Genomic DNA, 14,860 nt, shown 5'->3' with positions numbered 1-14,860 from the left:
CTTAGCTCGTAGCCGACTCGTTAGCACCATGGCTACTTCACCTGTCCCTCCTGCACTTTCCTGCTCATTGTGTCAGATGTTTAGTTACTCCTCGGCCTCCTTTAGCAGTAATGATATCTGTAACAAATGTAGCATATTTGCAGCTCTGGAGGCCAGGATTACTGAATTGGAGACTCTGATTCGAACCCTTCATTCACCCGTAGCTAGCCAGGCCCCTGTAGCTGGTGCAGCCGAAGATAGCGTAGGCCCCGCTAGCTGTTTCCCGGCAGACCCCAAGCAGCTGGGGAAAGAGGGCGGCTGGATGACGGTGAGGAGGAAGCATAGTCCTAAACAGAAGCCCCAGGTACACCACCAACCCGTTCATGTGTCTAACCATTTTTCCCCACTCGGCGACACACCCGCCGGGGGTCAAACTCTGGTAATTGGTGATTCTGTTCTCAGACATGTGAAGCTAGAGACACCGGCAACCATAGTCAATTGTCTTCCAGGGGCCAGAGCAGGCGACATTGAAGGAAATTTAAAACTGCTGGCTAAGGGTAAACATAAATTCAGTAAAATCATAATTCACGTCGGCAGTAACGACACCCGGTTACGCCAATCGGAGGTCACTAAAATCAATATTGAATCGGTGTGTAACTTTGCTAAAACAATGTCGGACTCTGTAGTTTTCTCTGGTCCCCTCCCCAATCAGACCAGGAGTGACATGTTTAGCCGCATGTTCTCCTTAAATTGCTGGCTGTCTGAGTGGTGTCCCAGAAACGATGTGGGCTTCATAGATAATTGGCAAACCTTCTGGAGGAAACCTGGTCTTGTTAGGAGAGACGGCATCCATCCCACTTTGGATGGAGCAGCTCTCATTTCTAGAAATATGGACAAATTTATTAAACCCCCCAAAATATGACTATCCAGAGTTGGGACCAGGAAGCAGAGTTGCAGTCTTACACGCCTCTCTGCAGCTTCTCTCCTCCTGCTACCCCCCCAAAAACCCATCTCCATAGAGACTGTGTCAGCTCCCAAACAGACAAAAAACAAACTAAAAACCAGCAACAAACAACTTAAACATAAACAATTACAAAGAAAGAACAATACAGTATCCACATCTGTACCAAAGAGTAAAACAGTGAAATGTGGATTATTAAATATTAGGTCTCTCTCCTCCAAGTCTCTGTTAGTACATGACTTAATAATTGATCAACAAATCGATTTACTCTGCCTTACAGAAACCTGGTTGCAGCAGGATGATTATGTTAGTTTAAATGAATCAACACCCCCGAGTCATTCTAACTATCAGAAATCTCGAAGCACAGACCGAGGGGGAGGTGTGGCAGCAATTTTTCACACCAGCCTATTAATTAATGAAAGACCAAGACAGACTTTTAATTCATTTGAAAGCCTGATGCTTAGCCTCATCCACCCCAGCTGTGAAACTCAGAAACCAGTCTTACTTGTTATCATATATCGTCCACCTGGGCCTTACACAGAGTTTCTGTCTGATTTCTCAGACTTTATATCTAATTTAGTTCTGAGCTCAGATAAAATAATTATTGTGGGTGATTTTAACATCCATGTAGATGCTAAAATGACAGCCTCAACATGGCATTTAATCTGTTATTAGACTCAATTGGCTTCTGTCAAAATGTAAAAGAACCCACCCACCACTTTAATCACACTCTAGATCTTGTTTTAACATATGGCATAGAAACTGAACATTTAACAGTGTTTCCTGAAAACCCTCTCCTGTCTGATCATTTCCTGATAACATTTACATTTACAATAATTGATTACACAGTGGTGGAAAGTAGACTTTATCACAGTAGATGTCTTTCTGAAAGCGCTGTAACTAAGTTTAAGAATATAATCCACCCACTGTTATCATCTTCAATGCCCTGTACCAACACAGAGCAGAGCAGCTATCTGAACGCTACCCCAACAGAGGTCGATTATCTTGTTAATAATTTCACCTCCTCACTACGTACAACTCTGGATACTGTAGCTCCGGTGAAAACTAAGGTCTCTAATCAGAAGTACCTGACTCTGTGGAATAATTCTCAAACACGTAGCCTAAAGCAGACGACTCGTAATCTGGAGAGGAAATGGCATGTCACAAATTTAGAGGATCATCATTTAGCCTGGAGAAATAGTTTGTTACTTTATAAGAAAGCCCTCCGCAAAGCCAGAACATCTTACTATTCATCACTGATTGAAGAAAATAAGAACAACCCCAGGTTTCTCTTCAGCACTGTAGCCAGGCTGACAAACAGTCAGAGCTCTGTTGAGCCAACCATCCCTTTAACGTTAACTAGTAATGACTTCATGAACTTCTTCACAAATAACATTTTTATCATTAGAGAAAAAATTACCAATAATCATCCCACAGATGTAATATTATCTACAGCTACTCTTAGTACCATTGATGTTAAGTTAGACTCTTTTTCTCTAATTGATCTTTCTGAGTTAACTTCAATAATTACTTCCTCCAAACCATCAACGTGTCTTTTAGACCCCATTCCTACAAAACTGCTCAAAGAAGTCCTGCCATTAATTAATGCTTCGATCTTAAATATGATCAACCTATCTCTAATAATCAGCTATGTACCACAGGCCTTCAAGCTGGCTGTAGTTAAACCTTTACTCAAAAAGCATCTCTAGACCCAGCAGTCTTAGCTAATTATAGGCCAATCTCCAACCTTCCTTTATATCAAACATCCTTGAAAGAGTAGTTGTCAAACAGCTAACAGATCATCTGCAGAGGAATGGTTTATTTGAAGAGTTTCAGTCAGGTTTCAGAGCTCATCACAGCACAGAAACAGCTTTAGTGAAGGTTACAAATGATCTTCTTATGGCCTCTGACAGTGGACTCATCTCTGTGCTTGTCCTGCTAGACCTCAGTGCAGCGTTCGATACTGTCGACCATAATATCCTATTAGAGCGATTAGAACATGCTGTAGGTATTACAGGTACTGCACTGCAGTGGTTTGTATCATATCTATCTAATAGACTCCAGTTTGTGCATATAAATGGAGAGTCCTCTTCACACACTGAGGTTAATAATGGAGTTCCACAGGGTTCAGTGCTAGGACCAATTCTGTTTACATTATACATGCTTCCCTTAGGCAGCATCATCAGAAGACATAGCATACATTTACACTGCTATGCAGATGACACCCAGCTCTATCTGTCCATGAAGCCAGATAACACACACCAATGAGTTAAACTGCAGGAATGTCTTAAAGACATAAAGACCTGGATGGCCGCTAACTTTCTGCTTCTTAATTCAGATCAAACTGAGGTTATTGTACTCGGCCCTGAAAATCTTAGAAATATGGTATCTAACCAGATTCTTACTCTGGATGGCATTACCTTGGCCTCCAGTAACACTGTGAGGAACCTTGGAGTCATTTTTGACCAGGACATGTCCTTCAACGCACATATTAAACAAATATGTAAGACTGCTTTCTTCCATTTGTGCAACATCTCTAAAATTTGTTTGTGCAACATATCTAAAATTAGAAATATCCTGTCTCAGAGTGACGCTGAAAAACTAGTTCATGCATTCATTACTTCCAGGCTGGACGACTGTAATTCATTATTATCAGAAAGTCCTAAAAACTCCCTGAAAAGCCTTCAGCTAATCCAGGTCTTAAATAATCAGGCCCCATCTTATCTTTGGAGAATTCAAATTAACCAGAACTCGAACAACCCGTAAAGGCTTTTGTGTGTCTGTATGTGGTGTGAAAATCTGGAACAGTCTGAGTTTACAATGAAACAATGCAAAAATATTCATAGATTTAAATTTCTCTACAAACAGTTGGTCTGGTCACAGTATACTCAATGATGGGTTTTAGTGTGCTCTGTAATGTCTGTCCTCTTACCATTGCTGGTATGGATTCCAAAATAAAAAATAAAAAATAAAGTGTGCGTATGTATGTACATATATGTACTTGTGTGTGTAGATATATATGTATGTATATGTATGTGTGTCTGTTACTTGTAGTTATTACTGCCTGTTACCTGTGGTAATGCAATTTATAATTTATATATTCTGTATTCAGTTATGAAGGCTCTAATTGTTGGTTGCGAGCTGCCGCTTAGATGCTTGTATCTGCCCGGGGCTGTTGATGGGTCTGTATGCAATGATGGGCGTAGCTGCGGGAAGTTTATTGTTTTTTTTTGTTGATGAGTGAGTATAGGGGTGGGATTTAATAAGTTTTCTTCGTCCCACTCCTTTTTCAGGCAAGTTTTGTTTTTTGTTTTGTGTATTTTATGTTCAATATAGGTATTTGTTGTGCCTGAAAATGAATAAATAAATGAAATGAAAATGCTGCAGCAAGAGTCCTGACAGGGACTAGAAAGAGAGAGCAGATTTCTCCTGTTTTGGCTTCCCTTCATTGGCTTCCTGTTAAATCCAGAATTCAAAATCCTGCTCCTCACATACAAGGTCTTAAATAATCAGGCCCCATCTTATCTTAATGACCTTGTAGTACCATATCACCCTATTAGAGCACTTTGCTCTCACACTGCAGGCCTACTTGTTGTTCCTAGAGTATTTAAAAGTAGAATGGGAGGCAGAGCCTTCAGTTTTCAGGCCCCTCTTCTGTGGAACCAGCTTCCAGTTTGGATTCAGGAGACAGACACTATCTCTACTTTCAAGATTAGGCTTCAAACTTTCCTTTTTGCTAAAGCATATAGTTAGGGCGGGACCAGGTGACCCTGAATTGTCCCTTAGTTATGCTGCAATAGACGTAGGCTGCCGGGGGATTCCCATGATGCATTGAGTTTTTCCTTTCCAGTCACCTTTCTCACTCACTATGTATTAACAGACCTCTCTGCATTGAATCATATCTGTTATTAATCTCTGTCTCTCTTCCACAGCATGTCTTTTATCCTGTCTTCCTTCTCTCACCCCAACTAATAACAGCAGATGGCCCCGCCTCTCCCTGAGCCTGGTTCTGCTGGAGGTTTCTTCCTGTTAAGTTTTTTCTTCCCACTGTCGCCAAAGTGCTGCTCATAGGGGGTCATATGATTGTTGGGTTTTTCTCTGTATCTATGAAGCGCCTTGAGGCGACTTTTGTTGTGATTTGGCGCTATATAAATAAAATTGAATTGAATTGAATTGAAAAGGAATAGTAAAAACTTGCATCAGATGTGGCCTACTTCATATAGTGAATCATATAAGGCTTATATGATTTACTCATGTGGCCACTTTCTCATTACTTTCAGATATTGTTCCAGGAAGTATCCAAAACATACAAGTTTCATTTATCAAATTTTTCTAGGGATCTTATATCTGTTTTCACTCTTGTATGCTTTTCGTACAAGTTTCACACAAGACAGATACAAACTTTATAAGATTTATAAATATCTTTTCCATATGGGAAAGCCTGCTAAAAGGTAGTGATGGGATTTTCGGCTCTTTTTAGAGAACCGGTTCTTTCAGCTCCGAACCGGATCTTCAGGTTGTTTTGTTGCTTTAATTAATTTATTATTAACAATAATATAAAATTTTGCACAAAAGGAATTACTAATGTAAAAGAAAAAGTGGTTTTATCTATGTATGTTTATATATAAATATATGCGGTGCCCCCTAGAGACAAAACACGTACAAACTCCAAAAAGCACGTACAAACTTGGTACTTCCTGGCTTGTGTAGCCACTAGGTAACAAACGCTCACCACTGCGCCCAGCATTCTGGAGCACCGCTGTTGTCTTTTGTACAGTTTTTACATGTTTTGGAGTTTGTATGTGCTTTGTCTCTAGGGTACCGTAAATATACTTTTATTTATTCAATCCACATAAAATGTAATAAATAAATCATATAATACAAAAACCAACTATTCACATTTCAACTTTTAACTATTTAAATTTTCAGCTTTTTCCTTTTAAACAAATTTAAAGTGAAACAACACAAAACACTGCAAACCACAACACAATTAAATATAAATTAAAATATGAAAACAAAAAGAAGATGCATATTCTCTGTCATATGGACCTGCATGAATAAACTTTCTGAATCCTTTATCATCTGCAACTGAAAATAGTTGTGGATGATTACTATACCTTTCTAATGTGACGTTGTTGTCCCTGGCTCTCTTTCTCTCTCCTTCCCTCCCGCTCTGTTCCTGTGCTACTGCGAGTGTAACTACTGCCCCTCCCCCCTCTGCCCAGTGCAAAGCACACGGCTTGCATGCGGAGTGAAGCGGAAAAAAGTGCGAGAGAGAGAGAGAAAGAAAAACCCCACGGCTCGCGATAAGGAGCATCGTTCACTTCCGACACATCACTACTAAAAAGCTCTTTACCACATGCAGAGCATCATCTTACGGCTTGATGGTGTCGATCTCAGCAGGACACCAACCCTTAATCTCACACGTCTTGATCATGGCATTAAAAGGAACACACCTCCCTGTAGCAATTCCTGAGTAGAAAAGAAAATACAGGTACAAGGTCCAAAGTAAAACACTACAACATATTAATGCACATAAATCTAGTCATCAACAGATCATTTTAACGTGAAATATTGTTACTGCATGATAAAGACAAAGTATCTCACCATAACTTGCCGGCTTATTGATGTGCTTTGTGCAGTTTCTGTCGTCTGTACAAAGAAACTTTCTTTTTTCACTCTGGATAAAATACAGTGACATGTGAAGAGAACATTAAAGCTGCATCACAGCTGTTTTACAGTACAGTGTTTGGTTTTTTACATCCCTCAAATACGTGCATACATTTTATAATTAATTTTTAATTTTCTCATCATGTGCAGCAGTTGTATTGACACCGACGTCTCTCTAAATCCACTCACATAGCATAGCATAGCATCTTTATTTATAACGCACTTTACATCCAACTATGTTGACCAAAGTGCTACAAATATAAAACAGAGAGGAAACAGTTTAAATTACATATAAAATATCTTAAAATTAAAAGTAATATAATTAATAAGAAACGTATTAAGAGACATCAACAAGTCCTGCTGTGCTAAAAGCCAAGGTAAATAAATATGTTTTAAGACGTGATTTAAAAACAGATAAGGAAGGTGCCTGTCTAACATGTAAAGGCAACTCATTCCACAATTTTGGTGCTGCCACAGCAAACGCCCGATCCCCTCTGAGCTTACGATTAGTCCTGGGCACACTCAGGAGGAGATGGTCTGCCGACCTGAGGGACCGGGAAGGTATGTATGGATGAAGAAGCTCAGAGAGGTACACAGGGGCAGCATTGGACAAACATTTAAAAACAAATAAAAGCATCTTAAAATGGATCCTAAAATGCACGGGCAGCCAATGAAGTGAATATAAAACTGGGGTGATATGCTCGTATCTATGAGTGCCAGTTAAAAGGCGTGCAGCAGCATTCTGGACTAACTGCAGTCGAAAAACAGAAGACCGACTCACCCCAAAATAAAGAGAATTACAGTAATCCAGCCGAACGGTTACAAAAGCGTGGATTACTGTTTCAAATTGCTGTCTCGTAAGAAAGTGCTTAATTTTGGCCAGTTGCCTCAGATGAAAGAAACTAGACCTTACAACCAACCCAATCTGGCTTTCAAGCTTAAGCTCAGGATCCATTTTAAAACCCAGATTAACAATCTCTGGTTTACAGAATGATTTCAGGGATTGCAAATCAACACACGGAACAGCAGTGGAGGCAGGTCTGAACACCATTACTTCAGTTTTAGAACCATTAAAACAAAGAAAGTTTAGCGCCAACCACGACTTGACGTCCTCCAGACATGTTTGTAAACGATTTACAGACGACCCATCTTTCTTTTTAAGAGGAACATAAATCTGGCAGTCATCTGCATAACAGTGAAACGAGAGTCTGTGTTTTCTAAAAATTGAGCCCAATGGAAGTAAATAAAGTGACAACAGGATAGGGCCCAGAATGGAACCCTGTGGTACTCCATGAGACAACGGAGCTCGGGAGGACTCACAGTTTCCTAAGCGAACTGAAAAGGTTCGGTTTGTTAAGTAAGACCTGAACCATTTCAGAGCCACACCTGTTATACCGACCCACTGCTCCAAACGTGAGATTAAAATTTCATGGTCTACAGTGTCAAATGCAGCAGTTAAATCGAGTAAAATGAGAATGACACTTTCACCAGAATCATATGATAAAAATATATCATTAAAAATTCTTAAAAGTGCTGATTCAGTGCTATGCATTGCTTTAAAACCAGATTGAAAAATCTCCTGAACATTTTGTGCATTCAAGTATGAGATCAATTGGTCATATACAATTTTTTCCAAGACTTTAGATAAAAAGGGCAGCTTAGATATTGGTCTAAAATTCTCAACAGCGTTTGTATCTAGCCCAGGTTTCTTAAGAAGTGGTTGCACAATTGCATCTTTGAAATTCTTTGGAACCACACCTGAAGTAAGGCTGCTATTTAAAATGGTTAAAATGGTTGGACCTATGGTAGAAAAAACTTCTTTCAGAAAAAGGGGAGGGATAGGATCATAAGGTGAGCCTACAGGCTTTAAATGAACTACCACCTCCTGTAGCTGAGCAAGAGTAACCGACTCAAACTGTTGAAAGACAGCTGAGAAAACTGGAAGATCAGAGGGGTCAGATGTGGGCAAAATAATCTGCGCCCTAGCCGAGGCTACCTTGTTTATAAAGAAGTGCAGAAACCTTTCACACATTTCAAGTGAAGGCTCAAAACTAAGAGCAGAGGGAGAGCTTAAAATAGTCTCAATTGACTTAAACAATATGTGTGGTTTCTGATAATTCACCATAATAATGTTTGCAAAGTGTTTCCTCTTTGCTTCTTTTATTGTAAGCTGATATAAGGCCCAGCACTCTCTTAAACTTTGTAAAGAGACCTGTAAGTTATCTTTTTTCCATCTCCGCTCAGCCCTACGACATTCACGCCTCGCAGCACGGGTTTCATCGTTCAACCAGGGTTCAAGCTTTGTCTTAGGATGCTTAATTTTTAGAGGAGCAACAATATCCAAGACAGTCTGACAAGTGGTATGAAACCAAAAACTGAGTTCCTCTACGTATTGGAGTGTCTCAGGAATGGAGAACTGATTATAGTAGGTGGAGAACCGTGCTGCCGTGGAAGAATTTAACAAACGAGATGTCTTTGCAGGGACAAGCCCCCTGAATTCATTTCTAGATAAAGAGATGTCAAACAGAACCGGCATATGATCAGAGAAAACAGGATCGGAGACTTTCAGATTAAAAACAGGCTAAAACCAGATCGAGAGTGTGGCCACACTGTTGCGTGGGTGCAGACACACATCGAACTAAATTAAAAGAATCAGTAAGATTCAAAAAGTCTTTAACCATGGGCTTATCTGGACAGCACACATGAATATTAAAATCCCCAACAATAAGAAAGGAGTCATATTTTATCGTGACTTCAGTTAGAAATGCAGCAAATTCCTTTATATCTTTATATCACATCACAGCAGCTGGTTAAAGTAATGGAGCGCTGTCCTTTTTTGTACAGGGTGAGATACTATTGCTTTTTCCAAAAGGGAAAGCATTGTGTTTACAACTAGCACGTAGCCAACATTGGCTTTGTGTATCTGTAAAGTAAATGAGCCCCAGGACTGAGTGATGATCTGTTAGTCGTGGTGATGATGACTTACGTCAGGACAGTATCCTTGGACTTGGTTCTCTGTAGTAATCAGTTTAGTGATGATGCAGAACACCGAAGCTCCCTGCAGGAGATACAAATGCAGTCTGTCAGTATCTCATCTTCACTCAGTCAGTCCTTACATTCGTCCATACACACACACCTGTGTAGGAGTGACGTAGTCTGCTACATCCATAACCTTGTTATTGTAGATTCCAAAGCCTTTGACCTTGGTCATCACAGAGGATTCAATCGCCGTGTCTCTAATCTGGTAGGCCTTCTCAGTGAGAAACACCCATCTGAAACATTACATAGAGAGTGATGCATGCCAAAATGTAATCATAAGCATCATTATACTTAAAAAAACAACCCTTCTTGCCACTAGCTACAATCAGGGATAGTGCACTGAAAATGCTCGCTGTAAGACACTACAAAGGAATTCAGTTAGATCTGCTAATCTGTGATCATTAGCTCAGAGTTTTCTTTTCAGAATAATTAAGAGTTGAGGTCTTTTGATTGGAAATAAATAATGAAATGAATGACCTATTGAGAAGTCACTATGAGAATTTGCAGAGCAGACAAGTGTGATTACTCTCATATTATTCTCATTATTCTCAGTGTGATTTAGCCTCTAGTGAGGCAGTATAAAGATCAAAAATCCACATTAAGAAACAGAAGTTGTTAAATGTGAAACTTCAGCCAGGAGAACAGGATTCATACTACCAATGGAAACCATGTTTTCTGACAGAGTTCACTAAGTATTCAGGTTTATTGGATTCTTACCTTTGGTGCTTGTTTGCTGTGGTGTGTGCAGCAAAACTGTCAGTTTAATAAAACATCTTGTTTAGGTCTAAAATGAACCCTTTCACAGTTTTGACTGCATGTTAGAACGGATGGTTTATGGGCGTCCGTTCCCACCAAAGCCATTTGGACTTATTGCATGTTCTACTTACAGAACTGCAAGACGTCACCTGAGAGTTTGGAATTTTTCAACTTTAAAAAAAATCTGGCGACCCTCTGAAATGCTTTGTACAGGCCTTTTCATCGCTTAACCTCCTAGGACCTGGCGTCCACATATGTGGACATCACATTTTGGGGTTTTTAGGCTAAAATACTCAATTTTGCTCTACATGGGCCTGACATCCACTTACGAGGACATTATACTGCTACTGTTCTATCAAAATTTAAAACGAATATCCTCATATGTGGCTCTTATTTTTCTTAAAAACAAAAATAAGGTTAAAAAAGAATCTGGTAATTCTTTGTTTTTACATTCATTGGGCCCAAATATGTCCAAATATCAAACAGAAATTAAAAATACATGTCATGGAAGAGTTGGGGTCTTAGGAGGTTAAAAACCTTTTGTGTTATGTTAAATAAATAAATAAAAACAGAACGTGATACTCATGCTCAGTTTTGGCTTCAGTCAACAGCAGCAGCTAATATCAAATTAGAAATGTAGTCTACTAATCCCTAACATCGAGATATCATGAGCTGATTCTGTAGCAAGATAACTTTTTACGGGGTGCATGCCCATTCCTTCTAACCTCTGGGTTTGGGACAGGCATCAGTGGCTACTGAGCAACCATGTCGTAGACTGAAGTGAAGACATTAAAGATCTGAACATTGTTGGCATCATCTGGGAAGCTGAGCTAACCACAAATGACCGGAGTCGTTGGAAGTCATTAGTTATCCTATGTGCCAATCGGTGTAGGAGAGACTAAGTCTAAGAAGGAATCGCTAGCATAAACAATTCAGTTCAGTTTTCTTCATCTATTAGTGTTTTTTTCTGTAGTTTAACTAATCGGTGTGTCTCATATGGCTTCATGTACAGATAAAGCTGAGTATCATCTGCATAGCAGTAATAATGTAAAATAATGTAAATATGGCCTGTATTTATATAGCGCTTTTCTAGTCCCTAAGGACCCCAAAGCGCTTTACACATCCAGTCATCCACCCATTCACACACACATTCACACACTGGTGATGGCAAGCTACATTGTAGCCACAGCCACCCTAGGGCGCACTGACAGAGGCGAGGCTGCCGGACACTGGCGCCACTGGGCCCTCTGACCACCACCAGTAGGCAACAGGTGAAGTGTCTTGCCCAAGGACACAACGACCGAGACTGTCGAGAACCTTCCGATTACAAGGCGAACTCCCAACTCTTGAGCCACGATGGCCAGACAACTGGTCTCAGCACAGAACCCTGTGGAACTCCATAATTAACCTCGGTATGTGAAGAAGACATTTACATAAACACACTGGAGTCTGTTACATAGACATGATTCAAACCACTGCAGTGGCCTTCATACCCACGGCATGTTCTAATCTGTGCAGTACAATGTTGAGATCAGCGATGGTCTACCAGGACATGCACAGGCATGAGTCCACTGTCAGAGGCCGTACGATTATTCAGTATTTTCACTAGTGCTGTTTCTGTGCTGTGATGAGCTCTGACTGACTTCAACAAAACCATATATCTACAGATGAACAGTTGTTTTACAACTACTCGTTCAACAATTGATAAAAGGAAGGTCAGAGATATATAAGACAGCTGGTCACGTGATATTAAGAGAAGTTAGGGAGTAAAGATATTTTGATCATATTTAAGATAAAGGGATTAGTTAATGGTGGGATGTCTTTGAGCAGTCTTGTAGGAATGGGGTCTAAAAGATATGTTGGAGGAAGTAATCAAATTACTCAAACAATCTAAGAAAACGAGTCTAAATAAATATCAGTAGTAATGAAAGTTTTGGACATAATGTCTGTGAGATGGTCATCAATATTTCTTTCTTTAATGGTTAAAATGTTATCTGTGAAGAAATTGATGGAGTGGTTACTGTTTAAGGATAAAGGAATGCTGGGCTGAACAGCGCTCTGAGTTTTCATCAGCCTGGTTACAGCTCTGACGAGAAACCTGGAGATGTACTCATTTACTTCACTCAGTGATAAATAAGTCCTATCTTCACTGATGGCCTTAAAAAGAAAGAAAAAACGAATTTCTAAATTAGTGAGATGCCATTTGCTCTCTAGAGCTATCTGCTTTAAGGCCCGTGTCTGTAAGTTGTACAAGGAAGTCAAGCACTTCTGATTTGAGGTTCTCTTTTTTTTTCTTGTAGTCCATTTTTGCACATGTAAACTTTATTAAGAAAAGATCAGACATTAAACAGTATTCACTAATGTCCATTTCCTATGCCTTGTGTCAGAATGAGGCCCAGAGTGTGATTAAAGCCAACTGGGTCTAATAATAGATTAAATGCAGTGTTTAGGCTGTTGATTTCAGTACCTATACGAAAATTTAATCACCCACTATAATTATTTTATCTGAAATGAGCATTAAATCAGGTAAAAGAGAATTCAAATAGAAACTCTGATTAAAGGGGATAAACAACAGAAAGCAACAAACAAAACTATTTTTAGAGTTTTTTAATTAGTGTATTCGAGGCTTAGAGTCAAGCTTCCAAATGTAAACTCCTGCTTCCTGTCTGGGTCTTTGGTTATTTCATGAGCTGGAGTAAAAGATAGCTGCCACCAGTCCTCCCCGGCCTGTGCTTGAAGGAGGAAACATGGCTAGCTTCCAGCATGACAGAGACTCCAACAGAAATTGGGCATAAAAAAAGTGGCTTCTCACAGTAACTGGTTGGAAAAGCATTAGTGAGGAAGCTAAGCTCAGAATGTTCACATCAGCACCTCAGTGTTGGAGACTGTGATTAAAAAAAGGCAGGGTAAGTGTGGACACCACATGCTCAGAGGCTAATTACTTCTTAATTGCAAGACATTAGCCAGTGGGACTGGACAATCCTGTTTGTTGACCTCTACAGTCACAGGAAAATATGTACAAGTCTTTTCAGAACCAGAGGATTCTGCCCCCTGCTGGCTACTACAAATAATTCATGTTCAAGGTACTTTCAGACCAAGAAGCTATTTCCATTTTTCATCAGCTATGGACCAAAAGAACAATTCTGACTGTTCTCCACAGTATTGCTATTATTATTTTTACCTTTATGAAAACAGGAAAACGACAAACTCTTCACATTAAAAATCTCTTTTACCTGGCCAAGACGGACAGCAGGACAATCATGCGTTGCATAAACTAATAGAGCATGCATATCCATACAACAGTAAAGCACAGTCAAAGAGCCTGAATTAACTGCATTCAAGTTGTTTACATTTACTTTAAATTCATTGAGTGAGACCAGTTGGTTCCCCAGCTGATTCCAGGAGGAAGGAGCTGCATGCTCTTTTTCCAAATTTACTGTGAATCTCTGAGAAAGAAGAACAATTCTTGGCACCCAAAACAGTAGCTTCCCATACTTTTTTGATGGGTGCTAGTTTGTAAATAAGAATAGCCTGATAAATAAGAACATACCAGAGGTTGAGTCTACGACATAACCACCCAACCCGACAGTAAGAGGTTTAGAGTGTGTAAGGAAGCTCACAATGAACAGAATCCAGCATAAGCAGAGCATGCATGCATACAAATCACATCTTTCTTGCCTCAAATGACGAAAAGGATCAAGTTTCAATTTCAATTTTTTCACCAGTTGCTGACGTTTAAATTAGAGCGAGTAATCAGTTGTAATTCCTAAGTACTCGGACTGAGACACTAACTCTCAGAGCCACAAACTGTAGTAATACATGAAGGTTTGTTAGATTTACAGTACATCTGTATGAAGACCAAACCTAGTACACTGACTAACAATGGCTCGTGAGCTCAGTTTCATGATCATGACCATTCAAAATGCTACGTTCAAATGAGCCAAATCAACTTTCTGGGGTTTCCTTACTTGGATGATTAAGCATGCTTCGTTAGCTTTCTTTTACAGCTGAGTGAATGGGTTACTTTTCCTAGTAACAAAGAGGTTTTATGTAAAACATGAACGATGTATTTAACCAACACAACTGTGGCTTTATAAAGATAATAAAATATAAAGTAATAAAGTGAAGAATTAAACCTTCCTAATGTAACAACTAATCCAGAACACTGAACAGCAAAGCCTTTAAAATACATGTTTGTGTTATGATGTTTTATTCAACCAGATAAATGTCGGTACTGTCCAAGTCCAAGCAAACACTCACCCAATGAAGTAAGTGATGATGAGGAGCTGGACAACACGGTTGATGATTCCAATAGTCCAACTTTTCACAACCACCGACTTAGTGGTTTCATAGGTGAAGAAGTCTGTGATGCAAGACCACATCCTGGCAGTATTTGTGCTTGACAAGCCTTTGTTAGAAAAATAATTCCACTGTGTGAAGAATCGAAATAAAAAA

At 39.5% G+C, this 14,860-nt stretch overlaps 1 protein-coding gene across 2 annotated transcripts in view; it reads right to left on the bottom strand.

The window, feature by feature from the left end:
• The window catches only part of p2rx3b (purinergic receptor P2X, ligand-gated ion channel, 3b), a 46,415-nt gene extending 31,555 nt beyond the window's left edge, over positions 1-14,860 (bottom strand). For both annotated transcript variants that reach the window (XM_085458357.1, XM_085458358.1), the window contains exons 1-5: positions 14,666-14,860; positions 9,747-9,882; positions 9,597-9,668; positions 6,548-6,620; positions 6,319-6,412 (exon numbers count right to left, since the gene is read on the bottom strand). In XM_085458357.1, the coding sequence (XP_085314483.1) occupies positions 6,319-6,412; positions 6,548-6,620; positions 9,597-9,668; positions 9,747-9,882; positions 14,666-14,787 (497 nt within the window). In that variant the 5' untranslated portion in view covers positions 14,788-14,860. The remainder of the gene's footprint in view (positions 1-6,318; positions 6,413-6,547; positions 6,621-9,596; positions 9,669-9,746; positions 9,883-14,665) is intronic.

The sequence above is a fragment of the Copadichromis virginalis genome, linkage group LG6 (assembly GCF_057382275.1).
Source record: "Copadichromis virginalis isolate Kocher_CV1m ecotype Utaka linkage group LG6, C_Virginalis_male_GT1.1, whole genome shotgun sequence".
Classification (NCBI taxonomy): Eukaryota; Metazoa; Chordata; class Actinopteri; order Cichliformes; family Cichlidae; genus Copadichromis; species Copadichromis virginalis.
The sequence above is the reverse complement of the archived record's forward strand: the minus strand, read 5'-3'. Positions and strand labels throughout refer to the sequence as shown.